Consider the following 22,099-nt stretch of genomic DNA (forward strand, 5'->3'; position numbering starts at 1 on the left):
ATGGAAGCTGTGTTACTGTCTGTGGTGAATGGCAGCTGAACCAGCTGCAAAACTGACCTTATTGCATATAATGTATGAAATCATGGGAGGAATGTATACAACAGATGCTGTTCTTGAAGGCGAAGAACATGTAACTGATCTTTACATTTATTCCTTGGCACCCATTTTCCTTTCAGGAAAAGATTCTGAACAATTCATCCAGCTGCCCTCCTGTGTCTGCTCCGTCTGCAGAGAGCTCCAAGTCAAGAAGAGCAAAACTTGTTTTTGATGATAGGTAAGAACAGCAGAAGGTGCCTCTCCCTCTGTGGGGCTGAGGCGTGGAGCGTGGCCAGCTCCCTGTGGAGAAGAGCTGTTGTCTTGCTTCACAAAAGACCTTAGGTTACACACTCCTACCCTGGGGAGCTCTGTGATGTTTCTGCAGTGCTGTGCTTGTCTGCCTGCTCCCCGGGCCAGTGCCTTGGCAGACAGCACAGTCCTTGAGGAGGAACTGTAGCCTGCCCTGCACATTCCTGCCGAGCATTAGAGGACCATGCAATAGACTTAAATAGCTCAGGGCTCCTCTCGTTTTAAATGCTGATGTGTCCTTTTCACCTTACCAGGACACTGCTGCTACCTCTCTGCTGCTCAGTGTTTTTTCCTCATAGCTGTTCCTTAAAGAAAGAAAAAGAAAGGAGTTAAGTGCATTTGGTGATTTGAGCTACACTGTCAGTCATTTAGGGCAAAAGAGTTTATGGGGGTTTTTCAATCATTCCAAGACAAAACAGGGATGAGAAATGGAGATAACATCAAACTTCTTTTAAAAATGAATTCTGAATGTGTATTGAAGTATAGGAAGATCTAATGAGAGCACCCTCCGAGGAATGGTCATTGTGCTTTGGGATGGTGACATGGTAGAACCTTATGGTTTTGACTGAGACATTTTAGGATTTCTTGGGTCTAGAACTATTGGAGCTGATTTTGTAGGTATAGAATATTTTTAGTATTAACTGTTGCTTTTTAATTCCCTCAGTTTCCTGTAAGTGGACTTTTAAAAACATTGATTTCAAATATCTTTAATTCTTTGACAAGTAAGATAGTATGGATGGGAGAATTGATTTCAAACTTGAATCATCTCCTGAGTAATACATGAATATATTGAAATGTATAATTACACTTTTGTGATTGTCTTCTGCTCATCTAGGTGTGGGAGTCATTTAGCTTTGATTGCTTTGGGTGGCTAAGCAAAAGCAGTTAACACCTGAATGCAGCTATTCTGTATTACTATCATAATTTCCTCTTTCACAGCCTCAGTAGTGCCAGTCCTGGAGGCACTGGATGAATTTGTCCTCAAGTTTTGTGGTTTTTCCTTCTCTGCCCCTGTTGTTGGTCAGGGGTTTGGTTTGCTTGAGTGTCAAATGCAATAAATTTAACTAAGTCACATTTGTTAACTTGCTTGAAATGCGGCTTTGAATTACCTGAAACTAGAGAAGTGACTTTAAGCTATTTTTTACAGTACTGTAGCTAACCATACCGGTTACCTGTTTTGTCAGAGTGTAGCTCCTCTAACCTGAGTTAAACAGAGAAAATAGGAAACTTGACAACATGAAGAAATCTGAGTCATTAAATGCAATGTGATATGGCTGGGGCTGATTCCTTGTGTCCTCTGTTGCAGGACTTACTCAGCTGATCATTATTTGCAAGAAGCAAAGAAGCTAAAACATAATGCTGATGCCTTGGTAAGTAAATCTCCCATACTCATCCAGGGCTTGCACATTACACTGGGGTTTGTTTCCTGCTGTTGCCATTTTGCTGCCCTCCTGTAGTGCAGCTCTCTTGTGCTTCCTCTCTGGGTTTTGTCCTTAAAAGCTTTTCCCATGTGCTCAGTCTGACAGGTTTGAGAAGGCTGTCTACTACCTAGATGCTGTAGTGTCGTTCATTGAGTGTGGGAATGCATTGGAGAAAAATGCTCAGGAATCCAAGTCCCCGTTCCCTATGTATTCAGAAACTGTGGAATTAATCAAGTAAGCATTGCAAAGCAAATACAGAAGTCAAGTGGGTGGGAAGGATGTCTGGAAACCAGAGCTGGTAGGTGCACCGAAGTTGTGCCAGCTTTTGAGATCTCTTTCTCCAGTATAACTGCATCACTTCCCAGTTTGTTCCAGTTACTAAGGCTTAAAGTATTCTCATGAAGGTTGAGAAGCTTTCTGCTAAGGCTCTTGAAATCACTCTACAAGACGTAACACAAGAAGCAAACCTATTGCAGTTACTGCCTAGTTGGCATTTTGTTTAGGGACTGAGAGAAGTTTCTGAACTGGTGAAGACAAGGCAAAACTAGAAATTGATGAGAACACCAATGTTTGGTGATTGATAAATGATAACTGTCGGGTTTTTGTTGCTTACTGGCTGTCTTTGTTTGCAGATACACTATGAAGCTGAAGAATTACTTGGCACCAGATGCCACAGCTGCAGATAAAAGGCTAGCAGTGCTTTGGTACGTGTCTTCTGAACTTAGTACAATGCACTGTCCGACCTTAATGCCCTGATTAATATCAAGTGTTTTCTCTACATGAAATGCTGTACGACACTGAGTTCTCAGGTGGTTTTGAACCAAATATGAGTTTTCCACTTGGCTGTACGCAAAGATTACTGCTGTGTATGTGATTACTGTAGGCTGGGGCTGAAGGGATGTGGACAATGAAGACCAAGTCTTTGAACTGTTAAGGAGTAACTGCAGAAAGGATGAGGGTCCTTCCTGTGTGCTCACCCAGTGATAAGTCAAAATTGGGAGTGGCTGTGAAGAACTGGCCTCAGCAGGACCAGTTGGAGTCAGGCAGAAAAGGGAGACCATGGTGGGATGCATTAGACACTGTATGGCCTGAAAGGAGCAAGAAATAAATGAAACCTTTGTTTGGGAAGTAACTGACTGTTGTCTTCTAAGCTCAGCACTGGAAACTGATTATATCAGTAAAATCACTGAAAATTACAGTTTCAGCTTAAGGCACAGAGCTGGGTTTATGTCCTTGGGAATTTGAAGGGGGTCGTGGATTCTTGGTTAAGTTACAAGTTGAGAGGTGTCTTGTCAGAATTGGTAGAAGAAACACCAAGAACACAGCTATTAGGTTTTTGATACTCACTGGGTTGTGGTAAAGCTGACTTGAACTGTGAGCGTTGTGTTGTTCTGTCTTTGGGCAGTCTGCGGTGCCAATCTCTGCTATACCTAAGGCTTTTCAAGCTGAAGAAGGAAAGTGCATTGAAATACTCTAAAACTCTGACTGAACATCTGAAGGTAAGTGTGTGTTCTTAAACCCTCATCACGTTGAAGCTCTACATCACTTAGAATTCCTGAATCCAGTTTTCAGACTGTGAAAACCAAACCCAAATTGGTCTTTCAGGATTGTGGTGTTTGCAGTGGGATGGTTGGTATTTTTGTTACCCCTCTGCCATGAATTTACATGAACTCAGGGAAAGGAGATGAAGAGGCACATCCTCGAGTGTGTTTATTTAAATCAAGATGTTGCAGATGAGGAAAAACAGTTATGATGCTTCTCTAGTGTTACTCAGTCCTTAATGTAAGGAGCTTTCCCAAAGGAGCACTTGGGGATAGGTGACTCATGTCACTGGGTTTCTCTGAAGCTCCCAGCTGAGAGGAAATGGGATTGTCTCGTGCCTGACTTCTCAGATATTTTGAGACATCTTTAATTGTTCAGTGCCAGAAATAACAGATTTCTTCCCATTAATGGGCTGAAAAAAGCAAGATGTTCTCTAACATGTTGAGCAGAGGGCTACTCCAGTCCTATGTATATTTAGTGGCCTTTGTGTTGCTAAAATAATCCCTTAATTTATGCCTTAGTCATCAGTAAAAGAGGATATTTTCCTAAACGTTAATTCACTGGGACATGAGTTAGAATGTGGTTATTGCTTAATAGAACAAAAATTAATGTGGCCAAAAATAGCCACTTGAATGAGCAGATAAAGTGTGACTGGTGAAAGTACGGACATGAATCAGGTGGTGAATCTCTTTTTTATCCCAAACAGAATTCCTATAATAATTCTCAAGCACCGTCACCTGGTATGGGAAGGTGAGTAGGCAAAGCTGTTCCCTGTGCTTCTCAACCTGTAGCTAGTTTTCTACATAAACTCTGTGCCTGAGGTGCTCAGGAAGTGGCTTTTCACTCTTTAAAGTGTTGGGTGATAGTTCTGAGGGTGTAGGTTTTGATTCAGTTGTTTGTGTGCAGAAAGGCTTGGAAGACTTAAGGGTCAATGTGTCGCTAACACACAAGTCACTTCTCTCAGTGAGTTTTGTTGGTTTCTTTAATGCTTTTTCCACTCAAAACAATGGTTTTGTTAATGCTGCAAGGCCAGACTGTTACAAAAACTCTCAGAGTTGTCTGTTCCATAGTACAGCAATTTACTTCTGTTCTTTTAAGCCTAATGCTGGACCGTTGATCATTACTCTGAGTTGTGGGAGGGCACTTTGGATTTGCATCGTGTTACCTGAAGGTGTAGTACTATGGCTAAATAGTTACCATGTAGTTATAATGTTTTCATTGTTATTCTTTAGAGTTCAATTTATTTAAACAATGAATTTAAGATTTGATTGAATGAGGAGATGATGAGGTTTGGCAACGAGGTTTTGGCTGTGAAGTTAACACACAGGAATTGGAGGATCCTCAGCAGTTGTTCCCAGCTCATGCACTTCATGTGTTGTAGGGCAAATCCTGACCTCTTGATGTGCAAGGTGGGAGTGCTTTAGATGTGGGAAGAGAGCTCTCAGAGGGCATCTTACAGCATGATGTGCCCAAAGTACGTGTGTGTGTATACGTGTTTTACAATTGCCTGTTTCCTTTGGACAAGCAGCAAGCCCGTGGGTATGCCGTCTCCGGTCTCTCCAAAGCTGTCTCCAGGGAATTCAGGAAATTACTCTTCCGGGGCAGCCAACCCTTCAGGAAGTGGGTCCTCGGTGACGATCCCCCAGAGGATCCATCAGATGGCTGCCAGCTACGTCCAGGTTACATCCAACTTCCTCTATGCCACTGAAATATGGGACCAAGCCGAACAGCTGTCTAAAGAACAGAAAGGTAGGAGCTGGTAGGGGAGGGATAGGACACCAGATGTACCAGAGTGTGCTCACGGGCTTTGAACTGGGGCGTTGCAGTTAGTGGTGTGCAGGATGTTTAACCAGGTCCTCTGCAGAAGTGAGGTGGAAGGATGTGCACTGGTTTACAGTGAAGCCCCAGGCTGGTTGTGTGTCAGTTTTAAAGCCATTAAAGATGGGGGTTGGATGTGATATTTCCCATATAAAGGTACATGCATAGCTTTAACTTGTGTTTCTGTTCTTTTAGAGTTCTTTGCTGAACTGGATAAAGTTATGGGCCCTCTGGTTTTTAACTCGAGCATCATGACAGACCTAGTGCGTTACACCCGTCAGGGATTACACTGGTTGCGCCTGGATGCCAAGTGATATTTGGAACTGAAGGAATGGAAACTCAAACACATTTTTCTCGCTGCCTCTGATTTATCTCCACAACACTGTGTCATGTCAATAAGGAAGACTGCCATAACACATTGCTTAGTTGACACTAAGAGCAAAGAATGCTTTCACACGTCTCCCATCCTCATTTGTGTTTTAAGCCCAAATCATTTGGTTATTGGACTGCTTCAGTATTCCCGGTTTAAGTTATTTAAGTATTTTATAATTTGCTACATAGAAAGGAGTAGTTTTGCCGATCTGTCATGGGCAGATCACTGGAATTCCAGTCACAATCCAGGAAGAGTCCATTTAAATCCTATTTATTTGAATTTTTTTAATTTTAAGTTTGAACAGCCTGGTTTTGAGGCAGTTCCTAGTTATTCCCCAAATTTACCCTTTCAAGTACTTAGCAGAAATTAAACATAGACACTTTATTTAAGTACTTTGTGAGCTTTGTTACTCTGTAATGTCTTGTGGTGGTAGAGCCTGTAAAGGAAGTAGGGTTGATAGGTTCTAACGTGTAGGGACGCCATACTTTCCATGCCTAATGCCTACGAGTCAACTAATAAATGACAACTACAGATTTATTATTGCAGAATTTGTACTAAATAGAAAAGTTCCAGATATTCTTCTACGTATTAAGATACTTCATTTAAATGAATTATAAAGAAATTTATATGGAAAAGTATTTAGCTGGATCTGACTTGGATGGTTTTCCAGGCAGTTCCAAACATGGATTAACACTATAACAATCACAAAACATTACAGTGATTTGCGTTCAATGTGAGATCAAAGAAGTGGTGTAGGAATGAGCTTCAGCCCGGCAGGTGCGATGCAGACAGGAAAGGTTTCTGAAAAGGACAATCTTGTGCTTTTTTGCATCTCTTCATTTGAAATACCTTTTGTTTCCGTGCTTGTCGTTTCCTGACACCTCCAGAGTCGGTGAATTTTGTGGTGAACGAACCCAACAGCAGTTAAATTCCTACCAGAACTGTCATTTGCATCTTTTCCATTGACTGAGAAACCAGGAATCTTTAGAAACCGAGGTCCATTTTTTCCTTTTAGGGTCTGATAGGTGATGGACACTACAGGATGACAGTGCAAGAGCCGTCGTGGGGTGGGAGCACACCTGCTATTACAGGGAGAGTGACTGTTGTGATGCAGAATGGATTTAAAACTTGTATTTACCCCGTGCTGATGAAGGTCCCGTTAATGTTTGATGGCGCATAATACTCACTTGCAAGGGAGCGACTTGGTGCAACAGAAGTGGTTGATGGAGTTGCAGTTGCCTGCTCTCAAAAAGTGAAAACCAAAGTACCTTTCCACGCGAGGTGCTTGTCTGAGTTAAAGGTTTAAACTGCTACTGCTTTCAGTATCGCTTAGTGCCCCTACCATGTCTGGTGTGCCTTATGCCTTACTTTTAGATGAAGATTTTATGAACTGTTTACAAGATGTTTTACAGCAGGACCAGGTATATACTGTATGCAGTGGTCTTCTGCAGTACTCTGGTAAAATTCCATTTCCTTTCGAAAAGTCCTAGTGTCCGTCACACAAACTGACGTCTCATTGCGGTGGTCTCCTTCTGAAGAGTCCGACTCTGAATCCTTTGGAGTGAGATTGTGGAATGCTGCTTTGTTTTCTCTCCCACTTCACCTTTTCTTCCATACCAGACATGAACGTGCATGTTCAGGAAAATGATTGCACTAAAGTTTGTGTGTAGTTGTAGTTAAGTGCCAAACTCACGGCAACCTCGCGAGAAGGAATAGAATTCTACGCTCTCAGTACTGCAGTATGTCCTATGGGCTTTAAGAGTTTAGAAGTTTTGCAATTAGTAACCTACTAAAGGTAGCTGCATATTCGTAGAGCTTCCTTTGCGTTCCAGCGTGTTTTGTACTTCCAGAAAAGCTTTGCTACGTACGAATGGATGGATACATGGGCAACAGACCTGTGACTCTTCCCATGACAGCTGAATTTCCTCTTCAGGTCTGTTGGATCATCCTTTTCCTTGAATCACTGTGCAAGGTCATGTTTCTGTTAGCGTTTGCTGTTTGAGACAGAATCTGTACCCTCAGACTCCACATCTTGGCTAATGGGACACTGTCAACTCTTTTTCCTTTAATACTCTAAAGTGCCTAGCACACTTTTGACGCTATATAAAAGATACCTTCATAGAAGTTGCATTCATCGTTTCTTTTTTGTGTAGCGCTGCACTAGCCGGCATGGCTGCGTTCTGGCTTGCTCCGTTGTGCACAGGTTCCATTCCTGGTAGTGGGAATGGGCTCATCTCTGGGAATTATTTTTCTTTTCCTTAACTAGAGTCCCACAAATACCTTTTGGTGTCACGTTCAATTGGTCTCTTAAAAACGTATCGCTTATCCCTAGATCGGTGGATCTTAACGGTCTTTGAACAACCACAAGACGTTATCATAGGAATCAACCAGGTTGGAAAAGACCTTTAAGACCATCAAGTCCAACTGTTCCCCAGCACTGCCAAGGCCACCACTAAACCATGTAACTAAGAGCCTCGTCTGCATGGTTTGTGGACACTTCCAGGTACGGTGACTCCAGCACTGCCCTGGGCAGCCTGTTCCGATGCCTGACCACCCTTTGGGGGAGGAATTGTCCCTAATACCCCATCTAAATCTCCCCTGGTGCAGCTTGAGGCTGTTTCCTCGTGTTCTGTCACTTGTTAACTGGGAGAAGAGACCAGCCCCTATACGTCATGTCAAAATGTGGACCTGACTGGTTGAAAGTGTCCCACCTGGACAGTGGATTTTCGGGGTGGAATATCCCTGGAGCGCTGTCCCAGGCCGCCTGCCATACAGGAGATATTGGTGGTCTTATGAATTGAAAAGAAATGCCTTATGCATCTGTGGCTAGTTCAAACAGATAAACTTCCCCATTCCAAAAGCACACCTTGTTTTGGGATGTACTGTTGTTTCCGGGAGGAAAGTGATGTACTCTGTCAGATTCTGTAGCTAAGTGCTCAATAGGCTTCCATCCCTCTGTCCTAGTGCAGGTGATGGGTCTCACCCTGTTCTTCCATAGCGGTGACACACGTCACTGGGGTACCAATGCGCATCGCACTAGTGACAAACGAGGGAATCCTGAACTCCTGCCTTCCCAGATGATCCCCCAGACACTTGTCTGTTAAATACATATCAATGCTGTGATTTTAATTCCCTCGCTGACTGTGGTCCTAGTTGGTGAATCTTAATAATGGCTTACTCAGACTAGGCTTGCTCAGCTGTCAGTGCTGTCTGAATCCGCTCTCAGACTTCAGGGTCCTGGGTGATAAGGTGCAACCATCAATAAGTCTAAACACATATTCAGGACACCAGAGAGAAACAGCCCTAGACTTTTCTTTTGATTTAAAACTATTAGCCATAAAGCAGAGCATCTGGGTGGCTCTTCTTGGCTTTCGATGGCAGTATGCAATTTGTATTGTATGTGTCTTTTAATATATATGTATATATATATGAACTCAGTCTGTCCAAAGTATATGTTATACTTGTTTTTAGATTATGGTGCAACTGACTATATTGATATATTATTTATTGAGTGCTGAATCACCATCTTATTGGTGATAAATATTGCATATTATACAGGAGTGCAATGTATATTCCTTTAGATTGCTGAGGCTTGATTGCTGTGATCACAAAAAGATGCCCTCAACCGTATTTATGAACGGCCCCAACACACCGAGTCAGTACTTCATAGGAATTATGTAGCACTTGCCTGGGGCAAGTAAAACTAATGCCATAGGCACATCAGGAGGTGGCTTGCCAAAGTGGCACGCTGCTGGAGGAAGAGAGGCTACCTTTGCTGTATTTAATAGTTTACCTAACAGGTATTTGCTGTCACTGCAGTGTTTATGTTAAGGGATTGAAAGGGCCTGAGCAAGTCCAGTTTGAATTACCCACTGGGGAGTCAGCAGCTTCCAAATTCTTACATTTCTGACAAAAACTGTGGTCGGGGTTTCGGTTTCTCTGCCTGATGAATCAGTGTTATGGAAAACCCTGTGTTTCCAAGCAACAAAGCGAACGCTAGACATCTGCGAGAGTAGCCAAAGCTTTTGCTAGCCAACTCAGACAAATCCAGAGCTGTTCCGGGAGACAAATCCCCTAAATAGGAAAGTTAAACTCAGTCAATCGGGGAATCATGATCTGTGTCCAGTTCCGTTACTTTGCAAGGAACTGGGCTCCGCTGCCGGGGTGCTGTTTCTTAGAATCATAGGATAGTTTGGGCTGGAAGGGACCTTCAAGGGTCTTCTGGTCCAACCCCCCTGCAATGAGCAGGGACATCTTCCACTAGATCAGGTTGCCCAGAACCACATCTGGCCTGGCCTGGAATGCCTCCAGGGTTGGCTTTTGGAAGCGAGCGGTGCTGGATGGGAGATGAGGGCTGGTTGTGCCATCAGGATGTTGTGGTCTCGGTGGGAGCCCGGTGGAGCAGCAGCTCTGCCCTGGCTGAGGGCAACCTCAGCTCTGCTCCTGGCCGGTGCTCGGAGGGGTTGTGGATGCGGTGGCACAGTGTGGAGTTTCCCACAGGATGTCTAATGTTAATGCTTCATTTGGTTTAATTCCATCTGGAAGCTTGAGGAAAGCGTTTCCATTCCTGGTGTAACTCCACACATGCTGATGGAGCCAATACAGGCAGATTGGGACGCGGCATTCCTGTCTCCAGTTTTTATATGCAAGCCCGATGGCTGGTGCCGTGTTCCCCCTGGGCTGCGCTGGCATCCCACACCCCCAGGACTCAACTCTAAGGACCAGGCATGATTTTGCAAGCACAGTTCCTGACATTTGTATCTGGTCCCCCCCCTTTTAAAATTGTTTTAAGAAATTTTGTATATGGAGGATAAAGTGCTTATATATTTATTAAAACAAATCCTTTATCTTATTTGAAATTATTATTTGGTGAAGAAGGGTTTTTCTTTCGGGGGAGGGCTCGCGGGCGGGGGAAGGTTACTTTGAACCTGTCACTTATAAGTGAAGCCCTTATTAACCACTCGGAAAAGGTACTGTTAGTAACTAATGGGATGTCTCTGTTTTATGCTTTGTACATGACGAGTCCATGTGTTACATTTTGTTTTCTATCAGAGTATTTAGGCATCTGTCTTCAACCAAAACCTAAAAGAAGAAAACACAGACTGTGATTTTATTTGTTGCAATACATTTGAAATTTCAAAGGGTACTTCGGGGCTCAAAATTAGGATTTCTAAGTCAGTATGTGCATTTCACGTAATAAAGCTGTTAATGGTGAGCAAAGTATTATATACTAACTAGATTTTTTCCACATCTGTATAGTATATTCTATGTATTTTGTGGTATTGAGATTATAGAAAGTTTAGTGTCTGAAACATGCGTTTAATGTGTATTTTTAAACAAATTTATGGCAATTAAAATATTTGGAGAAAAGGGTATCACATTTCAATTTGTAAAGATCTTTTTAACTACTGTGTCATTAAAATGCTTTGTACAATGCAAAACTGTAACTGGAGAAACTAAGTTTAATAAATATCAAATAGATTTTCTGTATTAAACTTCAAAACCACTGTGCTCGTGTCTGATGTGCGGCTCTCCTCCTCCCTGGTACTGTGCTAAAGCAAACGTTTCTGCTCTATGTATAGCAAAAGGGAAACGGCAGTCAGTCTTTGTGTCCTGCACTGGTTGATACTGGTCTAATCAAAGGTGGTTTTGTTTCTTTCAGCCCTGCAAGTTAACGTGTGACAGATCAAAACTGGATTTTGATCCATTTATTTTAAACCAGGAGCTACTCCAGTGGCGAAAGTCAGTCTAGGACATGTATTAAAGTAAATTTGATTAGAAGTAATTAAAGGTAAATACTTTTCCTTCCAGTTATCACTGGATGTATTTGCGATATTAAAATGCTATCAGTATTATCAGTTTGTTTGCTCTCCCTTTCTAACAGGCCTTTATCTGAGGTGCTGATAAGAGTTCAGCTGTTGAGACGGAAAGGAGATAGAAGCGTGCTCCGCTTTGTGCACTTGCCAGCTTGAAGGATAAGTGTCTAAAGTCCAGTTTGAGCTAAGCACTGCCGCTTGAAACGCCAGCTGTGCACTCCCTGTACACTTTGCTCACAGGATACAAGGAGAACCCAAGGTAGTTTGCTGAACAGACGTTTTTAATTCACACTTTAAAAAACCAGTAATGAACCATTACAAAAAACCCAAACAAACAGGGGATGCACGGTCCTTTTATTGAGCTTGGCCAGAGCCATCCTGAGGTGTGCTGCAGAGCTACGGCCCTGGGTAGGAAACGCTCTCAAGCTCTTTAAAGTCCTTTGTCAGTTCCTGGGGCAGAAACATTAAATACACTTAGTGCTGGATCCACTGTCCTCGCTTCTGAAGGGTCAATAAATACTTCACTGTCAGCAGTAACAGTGATGGGTGGGCTTCAGTGGGACGGGTCACTCAGCAGCTGTTGTCAGGAAGCAGCGGTTCTTCCTGCAAAGAAAACCTCATCAGGCATTGCCAGCTTGGCCCTGGCCTTTGGAGCGCTCATGTTCTGCTCACGAGCTGTGCACTTTGCATTCCCCCCTTTATTCAGTTCATCTTGATTCATTTTATGTCCTCTGCTTTACATTACAGCTCCAACATGTGTGTTACACAGAGCTGTATGGTCAGGCTGTGGTGTAGAAATCACCCACAGCTGAAACCCTGTTCTATTGAGATCTTCCAGTAGCTGCTGCTACAGTTGATCAGTAGATCCAAATAGGTGTTGCAAATGCGCCCAGAATAGCACTCGGCTATCCTATCTTGTACGTAGAGCAGAAACTGGCTCTGTTCTACCCATCTCTAATTGCTTTCTGGTATGTGTAGAGTAGGTGCCATGCAAAATCACCTTTCAGCCACCAAGTAGTAATTGTGACTAATCAATTTAAGTAGACATAGTTGGACAATTTATTCACGTCTAGTGGCTTTTTATATGTAGTTATCTTTTAAACTGGGAGCATAAGTAAGCATCTTAAAGTGATTCATTTAGGGTAAGATACTGCTTTTAATTAATATGCTTTACAGTGAACAGAACTGCCTTTAAGAAGGATTCATTTTAAGATCTCTGATTACCCAAAAGCTGTCTCAAATCCTGTGCTCTCCTTTCAGAAGATGGGTTATCTGGGGTGGCAATGAAAGGACCAGGGGTTGTCATCAGAGGCACTCGGACTCTGCTCTGTTGGCATTGCTTCCAAAGGAGGTCTGAATCTATTGCCCCATCCCTATTCCTGGTATCTTTTTTTAACGCACAGAATTAACTCCATACCTCATCTGGGGAGAATAAGTGGGAACTTCTCTACCTAATATAATACTAAGTCACACTGAGCCTGAATGTGAATGAGGCTGTTACCTGCAGAGCATTGTAATGCATTCACTGTTGTCCCTGCACGAGGCTCCAACCGGTCTCAGCGAGACGCCTCTCCAGAAGGGTGTCATCCTCCTCTCTCTCACCAGCTGAGGCTCTGGTTGGCTCAAGGAAGCACAGTGTGTCTGGAAGAGAGTCAGGGTGGCTGTCAGAGCGTGCAGCAGCTGGTCGTTCTGCTGCTGAGCTCAATAGTCTTAAGTGAAGAACTTGGAATCTTTCTCAGTTTGAGCTCATAACACGCTCTGTTGAAGTGTAATTGCTTGTATCCTACCCCCACAGAAGTAAGAAGTGTAAAAATCAACAATGGTTTTTAATCTCCGTGGGAGGAAAGGCAGAACTACTGCCAAGTTACATCTCAGAGGAACCCAGTATTCACTAGGCAGGCTTTTTGTGACCATGAATGCTCTGAAGGAACTCTGCTGTCACCTCTAACCTCTGCCGGGTATTCTCATTCACGCAAATCATAACAGGTTTTGGTAAGTCTCTGAGCGCTTGAATCAGCACTGTAAATCCTTGTCTCTATTTACCTGACCGAGCAGCAGTGAGCAGAGCAAGGCGACCGCCAGCATTTTCCAACAGTGCATCTTCCCAGGGTGGGCTGTCACTTGGACCGCGGGACCGGCCTCGTGCGGAGGAGGTGGAAGAGCCCCAAATAGAACTTCCCAAGCCTCAGCTAGATTTTTATAGACTTCATTCTCTTATCATTGCATCAGCTGTCAGTCATTGCAGGAACAAAGTTCGATCCGGAGCAAGAGGGAATGACTAAATTAAGATCTGCTGCAGTGATCTGGTTCAAGGCCTGTCTCTCTGGCTAATGATTTACCCTCCTTCCACTTGTACTTTGTCTGCTCAGCTTACCACTTGTGCCAACTGTTCCTTCCTTTAAAACCTACCTAACGCATTACCAGAACCCTGTGGTGGATTTGAATGCAAAAGGGTGGCTGGCCCAAAGTATTAGGGTGAAGATCAAAAGCCATGACCTTATTTAACTTCTGTGAGAGCTGCAGTGTGTGCAGCTTTGAGTTTGTCAGCGCAGGAAGTTTTGTCTTAGTGAGCTTACTTGGAGCAGAGAATCACGTTTTTGATTCTGCTTCTCATTCATGGTACGTGGAAGAATGATGAGGAAGTTGCTTAACCTGCCTTGCCCCACACACAGCACTCAAAAAGCAGAAGGAACACTTGTCAGATAGGTTTTGGAATGTAAAATGTGTGTCGTACATGATAAATAACAGGCCTCTTCTCCCAGGGATCCTGATGTGCAGATGAAGATGATAACCTCTAAATGGTGAATCCCAACAGGAGAGTTTGCTGCAAGGGTTTCTGGAGCAGAATTGCTCCATGTGGCAAGACTGGGGCTTCTTTCAATGAGCTGTCGCTGCCACAGTCTGCACCTGACAGTGTAACTCACCATCAGGCTCCTAAAGGGTGCCTCAGCTCCCACTGATGTGGGTGAGCAGCTTGTCATTAAGAGGAATGTTAGTTTTTCCCATTGTGAAATGAGATTGCAACAGCCTGGAGAAAAGAACATTGAAGAGCAGCTGTGTGTTACCTCTTGCCTTCAATAACCCCTCAGCTTACGAGCACTGGGACAGGTGGGACAAGAGTAAGAGTAAGATCAGCCTGTACATGGACCTCACTGGTTCCTGCTCCTCACCTCAGATGTTGTGCCTCTGGCTCTCACAGCTCTCCCCTGTACACCCAACCTGCCAGGTACAAGATGTCTGAGATTGCAGGGTAGCATAAAGAGAATGCCAGCGGCTGGTTTGTGTCAGGTGGGGGGGGGGTTTGGAGCACCCTGTGTTTCAAGCTAAGTCACGATACTGTATAAAATAGTGAAGTCTGCTTTTGCTGAATGGCAAATACAAATCTGGATATAAGAGGCTGCCATTTTCAGAGATTGCTTAACATGGAGGCAGAAGTGCCAGCGTGGAAGGCAAGTTAGATTAAGATAATGCCATGTTGTCAGGTTCCTGTCTACAGATGATTGCCCCTTAGCCCAGACTTCATTGGGATTAAATAAAAACCCTTCCCAGCTTGTTTTCTACAACTGATATCGGAGAATTCGTTCTGATTCCTGCTGTTTCCACCAGGCACTAGCATAGAACAGAGAAAGGACAAGAGGCAGCAGCAGCAGCCTTCATCCGTGGAGCACAGCATGTGAGGTGACAGCTCCTTCAACTCTGATGGCGAGGCCCTCTCTATGGCATCATTTCTCAGCTTTTTTGGCTGGGTAAGACCAGTATTTGTGCCAATAAATCAGAATCCTTGTGTGTCCGTCTGGGTTACCGACGGCAGCAGCATGTCCCTTTCAGGCAGCGATCTGTGCGCTCTGGGCAAGGAACCGGGCAAAAAAGGTGAAAACGGAGCCAAGTGTTTCCACATAGACCAGGCTGTCAGCAAAAAGCCACAGGTTCTAACAGGAACAACCCCACGCTTGCTCCGTTGCCACTTCTAATATTTACCAAAGGGAGGTCAGAAATAAAGGAGATGACAGAAAGAATTCCAGACACCTTGTTCAGCCCTGACGTTCCCACTGGCGGCTGTCCCGAGTGCCACGTCTCCGGCTCCCTGCCAGGCAGGCCAGGCCCTGCAGTGAGCACGGAGACACCGGCACCGGGGCACGGCTCTGCAGGGACAGAGGACATCGTTTCGGCACGGTTGCGACACGAGCAAAGGGTGAGGAGGCCCAGCCTGCAGCCTGCTTGTTGCTGACACTGCAGCTGAGGGGATGGTGCTGGGAACGTGCTGCAGTGTTTGCACTTGTCTAGCAGCTGGTTTGGCCACGGTTCAACTGTCTGTGTACAGGGACAGAGACCGAGAGGAGCTGCTGCCCTTCAGCAGCTGCTGAGGTGGAATGTGCTGAAAAAGGAGGGTTTATGGAAGCTACCAGCAGAAAAGCTTGCACCAGGGCACCCTTGCAGCTACCCATCAACTGCTGCGGGGGCCATCAGAGGGCAGATAAGCAGGATGCAGGCTCATTGGAACAAGACCTCATAGCAGCCTTCCAGTATCTGAAGGGGGGCTATAGGGATGCTGGGGAGGGACTCTTCATCAGGGACTGCAGTGACAGGACAAGGGGTAACGGGTTCAAACTGAAACAGGGGAAGTTTAGATTGGATCTAAGGAAGAAATTCTTTACTATGAGGGTGGTGAGGCACTGGAATGGGTTGCCCAGGGAGGTTGTGAATGCTCCGTCCTTGGTGGTGTTCAAGGCCAGGTTGGACAGAGCCTTGGGTGGCAATTGTTTAGTGTGAGGTGTCCCTGCCCATGGCAGGGGGGTCGGAACTGGATGATCTTAAGGACCTTTCCAACCCTAACTCTTCTATGATTAAGGCCCTGTCCAACCCAAACCATTCCAGGATTTGTATTACTCCTGTTTATGCCGACATCACACTGCGCTTGGAGTAAACACAGGAGCAGTAGGAACAGCCCTAACACTAAGCTTAGTCCCATGTGCTAAGAGCCCCGACAGAATAAAGCATTCAGCTATAAAAACTGCATAATCTCCATCTTCCTGCAGGAAGAGCCCGAGCATCCTTGTCTTCCAGATAGCCCAGGACTGAGCACACCAAGAAATGAACTCAGGGGAACGTCACTCCCACACTGGATAAGATAAATTCTTGGTACCAGCTGCAGGAACAGCACAACAGGGAGATAAACGTATTGTTTTGTGTGGGGCAGGAGCCTGAGACAGTCAGCTGGAAGGGAAAAGTAGGATAAGGGAACCAGTTAGGTGTTTGGACTGTGAACAGTGAAGCTTGTTCACTTAAAGCCACAGGGTGAGTTTCTTTGTCCCATACTTCAGTCACTTTACTACAAGCAGTTGTTTTTAAGTCATCTTCAGGTATTCAATCGCCTTGTTTCTATGATTCTGTTACTACTAATCAATAGCAGAACCACAGTTAATTAATATAACCAGGTAATTTCAGTCACAGAATAGCCCAGGTTGGAAAGGACCTTGAGAGATTGTCTGGTCCAGTCTCCCATGGGAAGGGACCCGGCTGAGGCCACCTGGCGCCACGTCCTGTCCCATCTGTAAAACCCCCAGCTGAGGACACCCCTGGGGAGGTCGCTCCTGTGACCGCCTGTTCTCACGCAGGAAAAATCCCTTTCCTGCGCGGTGCTGAAACCGCTCCCGGTGCACTGTGTACCCGCTGTCCCTGCATGGGGCTCCTGGTGAGGAGCGAGCCGCTGAGCAGGGGTCGAGGTCCATGCTCAGCCCTGACCACAGCCAGCTCACACAGTAGCTGGGCTGTTTGCCGCTCACAGATCTCAAGGCCAGAGGCTGAAGCAGCAGCCAGTGATGGAAAGACAAACAGCAGAGAGGTAGGAGGTGTTATTTCAAGTCATCTCCAGCTGAAGGCACCCCCTGCTGTGTTAGTTATACTGAGAAATGCTCCGAGATAAAAGCATCCGAGCATACAGAACTTTACCCCGATTGATTATCTCCCTGGACAGAGCAAACCAGACCCAGATTTGATGATGCTCACCTTAAGCATCCCAAGACTCACAAGATTTTACGCAAAGTCACAGGGCAAAGTTTTATTAGACAAGACTTATCGCCTTCTTAATACCCTTCTGGTCATGCGGAGAAGCTTAACAACACCAAAGTGATAATACAGCGAGAGAACGACATCCGCGTTCACTGAATCACTGATCGTTTTCATAGTCAGCGGGGTTCTTCCTCTTCAGCCTCTCGAACTCTTGGGTTCCCCAGGAATACAGGAGATAGGCTGCCGCGAAGGCTACAAAGGAAAGGAAAGGGGAACACTCACAAGCAGCACTGCCATAAGCACAACAAACAGCGTTACACAAGGCTGCGGCCACACAGAGCCTGCCCCGTCCCCAAAGTGCCGATGCTGAGGGGGAAAGGGATAACTAACGGAGGGACCCGGTGCCGCTGTACTCACGGGGCACCACCTTGAAGACCTGGGAGCTGAAGCGGCGCCACACGTTGGGCACCCCGTGCGAGAAGACGTTGGGGAAGGCGCGCTGCTCGAACGGCGACAGGCTGTAGGTGATGATGTGGCGGACCCGCGCCAGGTTCCCGAAGTGAAGCCCCATGGCGCTGCCGGGTCACCTTCCCCCGCCGCCGCAGAGGAAGAGGAAGCGGAGCTGCTGCTTCCCTTTCCGGGGCGGGTGATGCTTCGCTCGTTCCTACCTCGCAGCATGGCGGATGGAGCGGTGCCTGCGCCATGCTGGGGTACCGCGGGGAGGGCATCACCAGCGCACGTAAAGAAGCCGTTATCCCGATCTGCTCAGAGCTGGAATAGCATGTCAGTTTTGGTCGCTGCTGTACAGGAAGGCTGGGGACGGGCTGGAGAGGGTCAGAGAAGGGCCACAAAGATGATCCAAAGGGTGGGACTGTGCAGCCTGGAGAAGAGAAGGGTCCTTAAGGGGAGACCTTAGAGCAGCTCCAGTGCCTAAAGGGGCTGCAGGAAACCTGGAGAGGGGCTTGGGACAAGGGCCTGTAGGGACAGGCCAAGGGGAATGGCTTTAACCTGCCAGAGGGGAGACTGAGATGAGCTCTTAGGCAGAAGCTCTTCCCTGTGAGGGTGCTGAGGCGCTGGCACAGGGTGCCCAGAGAAGCTGTGGCTGCCCCATCCCTGGCAGTGTTCAAGGCCAGGTTGGACACAGGGGCTTGGAGCAAGCTGCTCCAGTGGAAGGGGTCCCTGCCCGTGGCAGGGGCTGGAGCTGGAGGAGCTTTGAGGTCCCTTCCAACCCAAACCAGGCTGGGATTCTATGTTCCAATATTTAAAGGGCGAGTACAAAGCAGAGGGAGGCTCCCTTTTCATGAGGAATCGGGAAGGATGAGCACAAGTTACCCTTGGAGAGATTATAACTGGACATAAGAGGAAGCTTCATCACAGTGAGAACAACCTGCCATTGGAATGATCTCCCCAGGGAAGCGATGGATTCCCTAACACTGAACATTGTTAAGATCCAGCTGGACAGGGTGCCAGGACATGTAGTCTCAAGTCATGTTTGCCCAGAAAGGTTGGACCAGATGGTCCTTAATCATAGAACAGTTAGGGCTGGAAAGGTCCTTAAGATCATCCAGTTCCAACCCCCCTGCCATGGGCAGGGACACCTCACACTAAACCATGGCACCCAAGGCCTCATCCAACCTGGCCTTGAACACCGCCAGGGATGGGGCATTCACAGCCTCCCTGGGCAACCCATTCCAGTGCCTCAGCACCCTCTCAGTAAAGAATTTCTTCCTTAGATCCAATCTAAACTTCCCCTGTTTCAGTTTGAACCCCGTTACCCCTTGTCCTGTCACTGCAGTCCCTGATGAAGAGTCCCTCCCCAGCATCCCTATAGCCCCCCTTCAGATACTGGAAGCTGCTTACTGCTCCTTCCAGCCTGGGATTCCATGAATTCTATGAATCCCCTCAGTGAGGAGGGTTCAAACGCAAATGAGAGTTCAAAGACATTGAATATAAGTGGTATGCAAGACACGCATTTATTTCTCTTTTTGAATCTATAAGAGAACAGCTTAAAATAGACATCTGGTAGTTGAAATCCCTTCCCCATTTCAAATACAAAGTTATTCCAATAAAACAGTGGTATTTACATTTCATTTCACATTCCAGAAAGACACATTCCAGTGGCTACAAAAATAAGTGCTATGTTGTAAACACTGTCTGCTGACTCCATGCTACATCCCAAGGGATTTTACAGAGCCATTAGAACTACACAAACGCTATTCAGTTAATTACAGCTGCAACTACTTTGAGAATGCCAAAACACCCAAAACCCAAGTAAAACCAATTGAGGTTCACCCACTACCGACAAGTGCACTTGGTAGCTATCATGTCTTCATACTCTTTGTAGACGATGGAGCCATCAGGCTCTATGGTTAGGACGCTCAGTGGGCTGTATTCAGCAGGAACACAGGAGGGCTTGGGGACAGATGGGTCCAGTTTCTCATAGATGATGTTCTGCACCATGGTGTGCACAGGAGAGCCGTACCGGTGCCCGACCACCCTTGGGCAGTCACCTTTGCAGTACTGGGGGCTGTACCGGTGTGGTGCTATGATCCATTTGTCCCATTTGAGCTGGCTGAAGCTTAGGCGGAAGTTGTGAAGCTCACACTCATTTTGAGGGAACAGGAACTGTTTGAAGTACTCGCTCAGATCAGAGGGTGAAGTTGCTGGTGCTTCTTTCCCGTTCTCAGCTCTCCGCCGTCGAGAGGCCCTTTTGCCCTGTGAAGTCTCTTTTCCTTTGTCACCCGAAGGATCAACAAGCAGACTGTTCCTTTGCCTGGGCCGCACTGGGATTTTCCTTCTGTGCCTCAGTGAGTTCCACCTGTGGTAAGCTTGCTCGCTGGTATCATTCAGGTAAAGCAGAAGAGAAGGGGGAACCAGTGCCATGTTAACAGGGTTTTCCCGGTTAGTGCTCTGTTGTGGATCACCCATCAGACAAGTGAAGTTCACAGCCATGTGAATATTCCTCCTGTTAGTAGCGATTAGGGGCTGGAGAAATGAAGTCACATCAATCTCAACCCACTTGCGTTTTCCGACTTCAAAGTGCAGGCTAAAAGCTATAGCATGTGAAATGCTGGGGCAGACTTGGCCAGCAAAATCATGCTCCTTGACAAAGAGATGGCACGTGCACGTAACTGAAGAGGAAACAGGAACTGAGGTGTCAAAGGAGTAGAGCAGGACAGACTTGAGCAAGTGTTCCAGACCAGTGACACGATCCAGGTTGAAGAGTAAATCTGCCAGGTGAATGTCTCCTGAGAAGGGAAACAGCAATCTTGGAGAGTCAGTGAGTCTTAATATCCACCTAGACACAAACACTATCAGGTAATGGAGAAACAAAGGATTCAGCAGCAGATTCTTCCCCAGCAAACATACAAGGCAAGGAGAAGAGTCACCTTGCAATGAGATTCTGGCACTTGGTTACAGTGCTCTGTTTTTATGGCTTTGAAAACAGAGATGAGCAGCAGAAGGAAACATGGGGCCCATTGTGCCTAACCATCTTTCCTACTTTTCTCACTTTATCTAGAACTGATTGTAGTTTTCTCTGACTCAAAGCAAGAGGAGTCAGCCTGAAACATCAGTATCATCTAGAACATAGCACCGGTGGTGGCGTTTCCCAAACTGTGCAGAAGTCTGTCTAATGCCATTTGGCAAGAAGCAGGTTATGAAAAACTCCTGCAGTTTAAGAGAAGAGGCAGCTATCAACAGACATCAACAGCTCTAAAAATAAGACATTTTATATTATGCTGCAGGCACAGAACACATAGAAACCCCCATTTAAACCTCCTCAGCTCCTGTCCCTGCACACCTACCTTTCATCAGGTCCCTGGGGCGCTGCTTGCATTCAGAACACGGAGTGAAAAGCCGGACAGTGTTATAGAGGTGGCTTTTGTTAGCCTTTGGGATTCCCTCCTTGGTAGCAGACATCTTATACAGCCTCTTCATGTACCGAAGGGCTCTGGAGTCCGGCTGCAGCCTGGGGGCCTCACTTTCCCAGACCTGGTGTTCCCGGTCAGACAGCACCTTGAGGAGGGGAGGCAGGAGGGCATAGCCACGTCCCGTGCCTTTGGGCAGCCACAGCAATGGGTTGAGCTCGCTGCTGGTGTCCTCAGAGGCCACGCGTGCCCTGGGGTGAGGGGAGCACTGGATGCTGAAAGAAAGCCAGTGAAGGCAGCAGTAGAAGCAAACACAAGTCGTCCAGGTACCCGCCATGCTCTTTAGGGTCACAGCCAAAACAGTGCCTCTCCTAAAGCGTTCAAGTTAAAAGAGAGCTCCTGGGCCTGATCCCTTATATGTGTTGCAGCTGTAGAATGGGAGGGAGGCTTCTTTCTGATTAGAAACCAAAGACAAAGCTGTGCAGCTGGCTGCTTAAACCCCATACTGGCTGCATTTAGGCTGAAGCCTCTGCCCACGAAAGCATCATTATAATCAAAACCCTTACTGGGAGAGTTAACCTTTTTCACATGGTAAATTAAACAGCTACAGTGAGTGGCAGCCTCCAGAGGGAGCTGGGCAGACAAGTTAGCATCAGCTGGTCTAACTAAATCCCTGCTTGTGTGTGGGTAAAGTATATGAAGTTAATATTACTGGGTTTAGCAGTAATAAGCTAATAGAAGAAGCTGGGTTTCATTTTCTGTTAATGTATTTCTCACATTTCCTTCTCTATAGATCACAATATCCACTTGAGAGAGAAGTAACTATGAGGATAGTGCCATCATCCCAGCACACTGCACATCTTTGCCTCCAGTCTGAGGCAGGGCAGCCAGAAAGCAGAGTGCTTT

The 22,099-nt window shown here is 46.1% G+C and overlaps 4 protein-coding genes across 9 annotated transcripts in view; 1 reads left to right on the forward strand and 3 right to left on the reverse strand.

The window, feature by feature from the left end:
* Positions 1 to 10,996, forward strand: part of AFF4 (ALF transcription elongation factor 4) — a gene marked incomplete at its 3' end in the record, with an annotated part of 51,843 nt that extends 40,847 nt beyond the window's left edge. For 5 of the 6 annotated variants that reach the window (XM_080627471.1, XM_080627468.1, XM_080627472.1 and 2 more), the window contains 8 exons: positions 177 to 274; positions 1,652 to 1,715; positions 1,864 to 2,000; positions 2,399 to 2,470; positions 3,172 to 3,265; positions 4,015 to 4,058; positions 4,837 to 5,057; positions 5,322 to 10,996. In XM_080627471.1, the coding sequence (XP_080483597.1) occupies positions 177 to 274; positions 1,652 to 1,715; positions 1,864 to 2,000; positions 2,399 to 2,470; positions 3,172 to 3,265; positions 4,015 to 4,058; positions 4,837 to 5,057; positions 5,322 to 5,440 (849 nt within the window). Of the gene's footprint in view, positions 1 to 176; positions 275 to 1,651; positions 1,716 to 1,863; positions 2,005 to 2,398; positions 2,471 to 3,171; positions 3,266 to 4,014; positions 4,059 to 4,836; positions 5,058 to 5,321 lie in introns of those variants that run through there. The other variant, XM_080627473.1, reaches the window with a different exon arrangement.
* An 885-nt stretch (positions 10,997 to 11,881) lies between these two features.
* LEAP2 (liver enriched antimicrobial peptide 2) lies at positions 11,882 to 13,415 on the reverse strand (the record flags this gene model as incomplete). Its single annotated transcript, XM_080627304.1, has 3 exons — positions 11,882 to 11,918; positions 12,817 to 12,956; positions 13,359 to 13,415. The coding sequence occupies 3 exons, from the start codon at positions 13,413 to 13,415 to the stop codon at positions 11,882 to 11,884; spliced, it is 234 nt and encodes a 77-aa protein (XP_080483430.1).
* A 3,952-nt stretch (positions 13,416 to 17,367) lies between these two features.
* Positions 17,368 to 17,917, reverse strand: UQCRQ (ubiquinol-cytochrome c reductase complex III subunit VII). Its single transcript, XM_080627237.1, has 2 exons — positions 17,742 to 17,917; positions 17,368 to 17,576 (listed from the first exon to the last, which is right to left on the reverse strand). The coding sequence occupies exons 1-2, from the start codon at positions 17,893 to 17,895 to the stop codon at positions 17,482 to 17,484; spliced, it is 249 nt and encodes an 82-aa protein (XP_080483363.1). The 5' UTR covers positions 17,896 to 17,917; the 3' UTR covers positions 17,368 to 17,481.
* Positions 17,918 to 19,619: 1,702 nt separating this feature from the next.
* GDF9 (growth differentiation factor 9) lies at positions 19,620 to 21,530 on the reverse strand (the record flags this gene model as incomplete). Its single annotated transcript, XM_080627247.1, has 2 exons — positions 19,620 to 20,572; positions 21,131 to 21,530. 2 exons carry the CDS (start codon positions 21,528 to 21,530, stop codon positions 19,620 to 19,622), a joined length of 1,353 nt encoding a protein of 450 aa, XP_080483373.1.
* Between the last annotated feature and the right edge of the window lie 569 nt (positions 21,531 to 22,099).

This window comes from Psittacula echo (genome assembly GCF_963264785.1).
Source record: "Psittacula echo genome assembly, chromosome: 11".
In the NCBI taxonomy this organism is placed as follows: Eukaryota; Metazoa; Chordata; class Aves; order Psittaciformes; family Psittacidae; genus Psittacula; species Psittacula echo.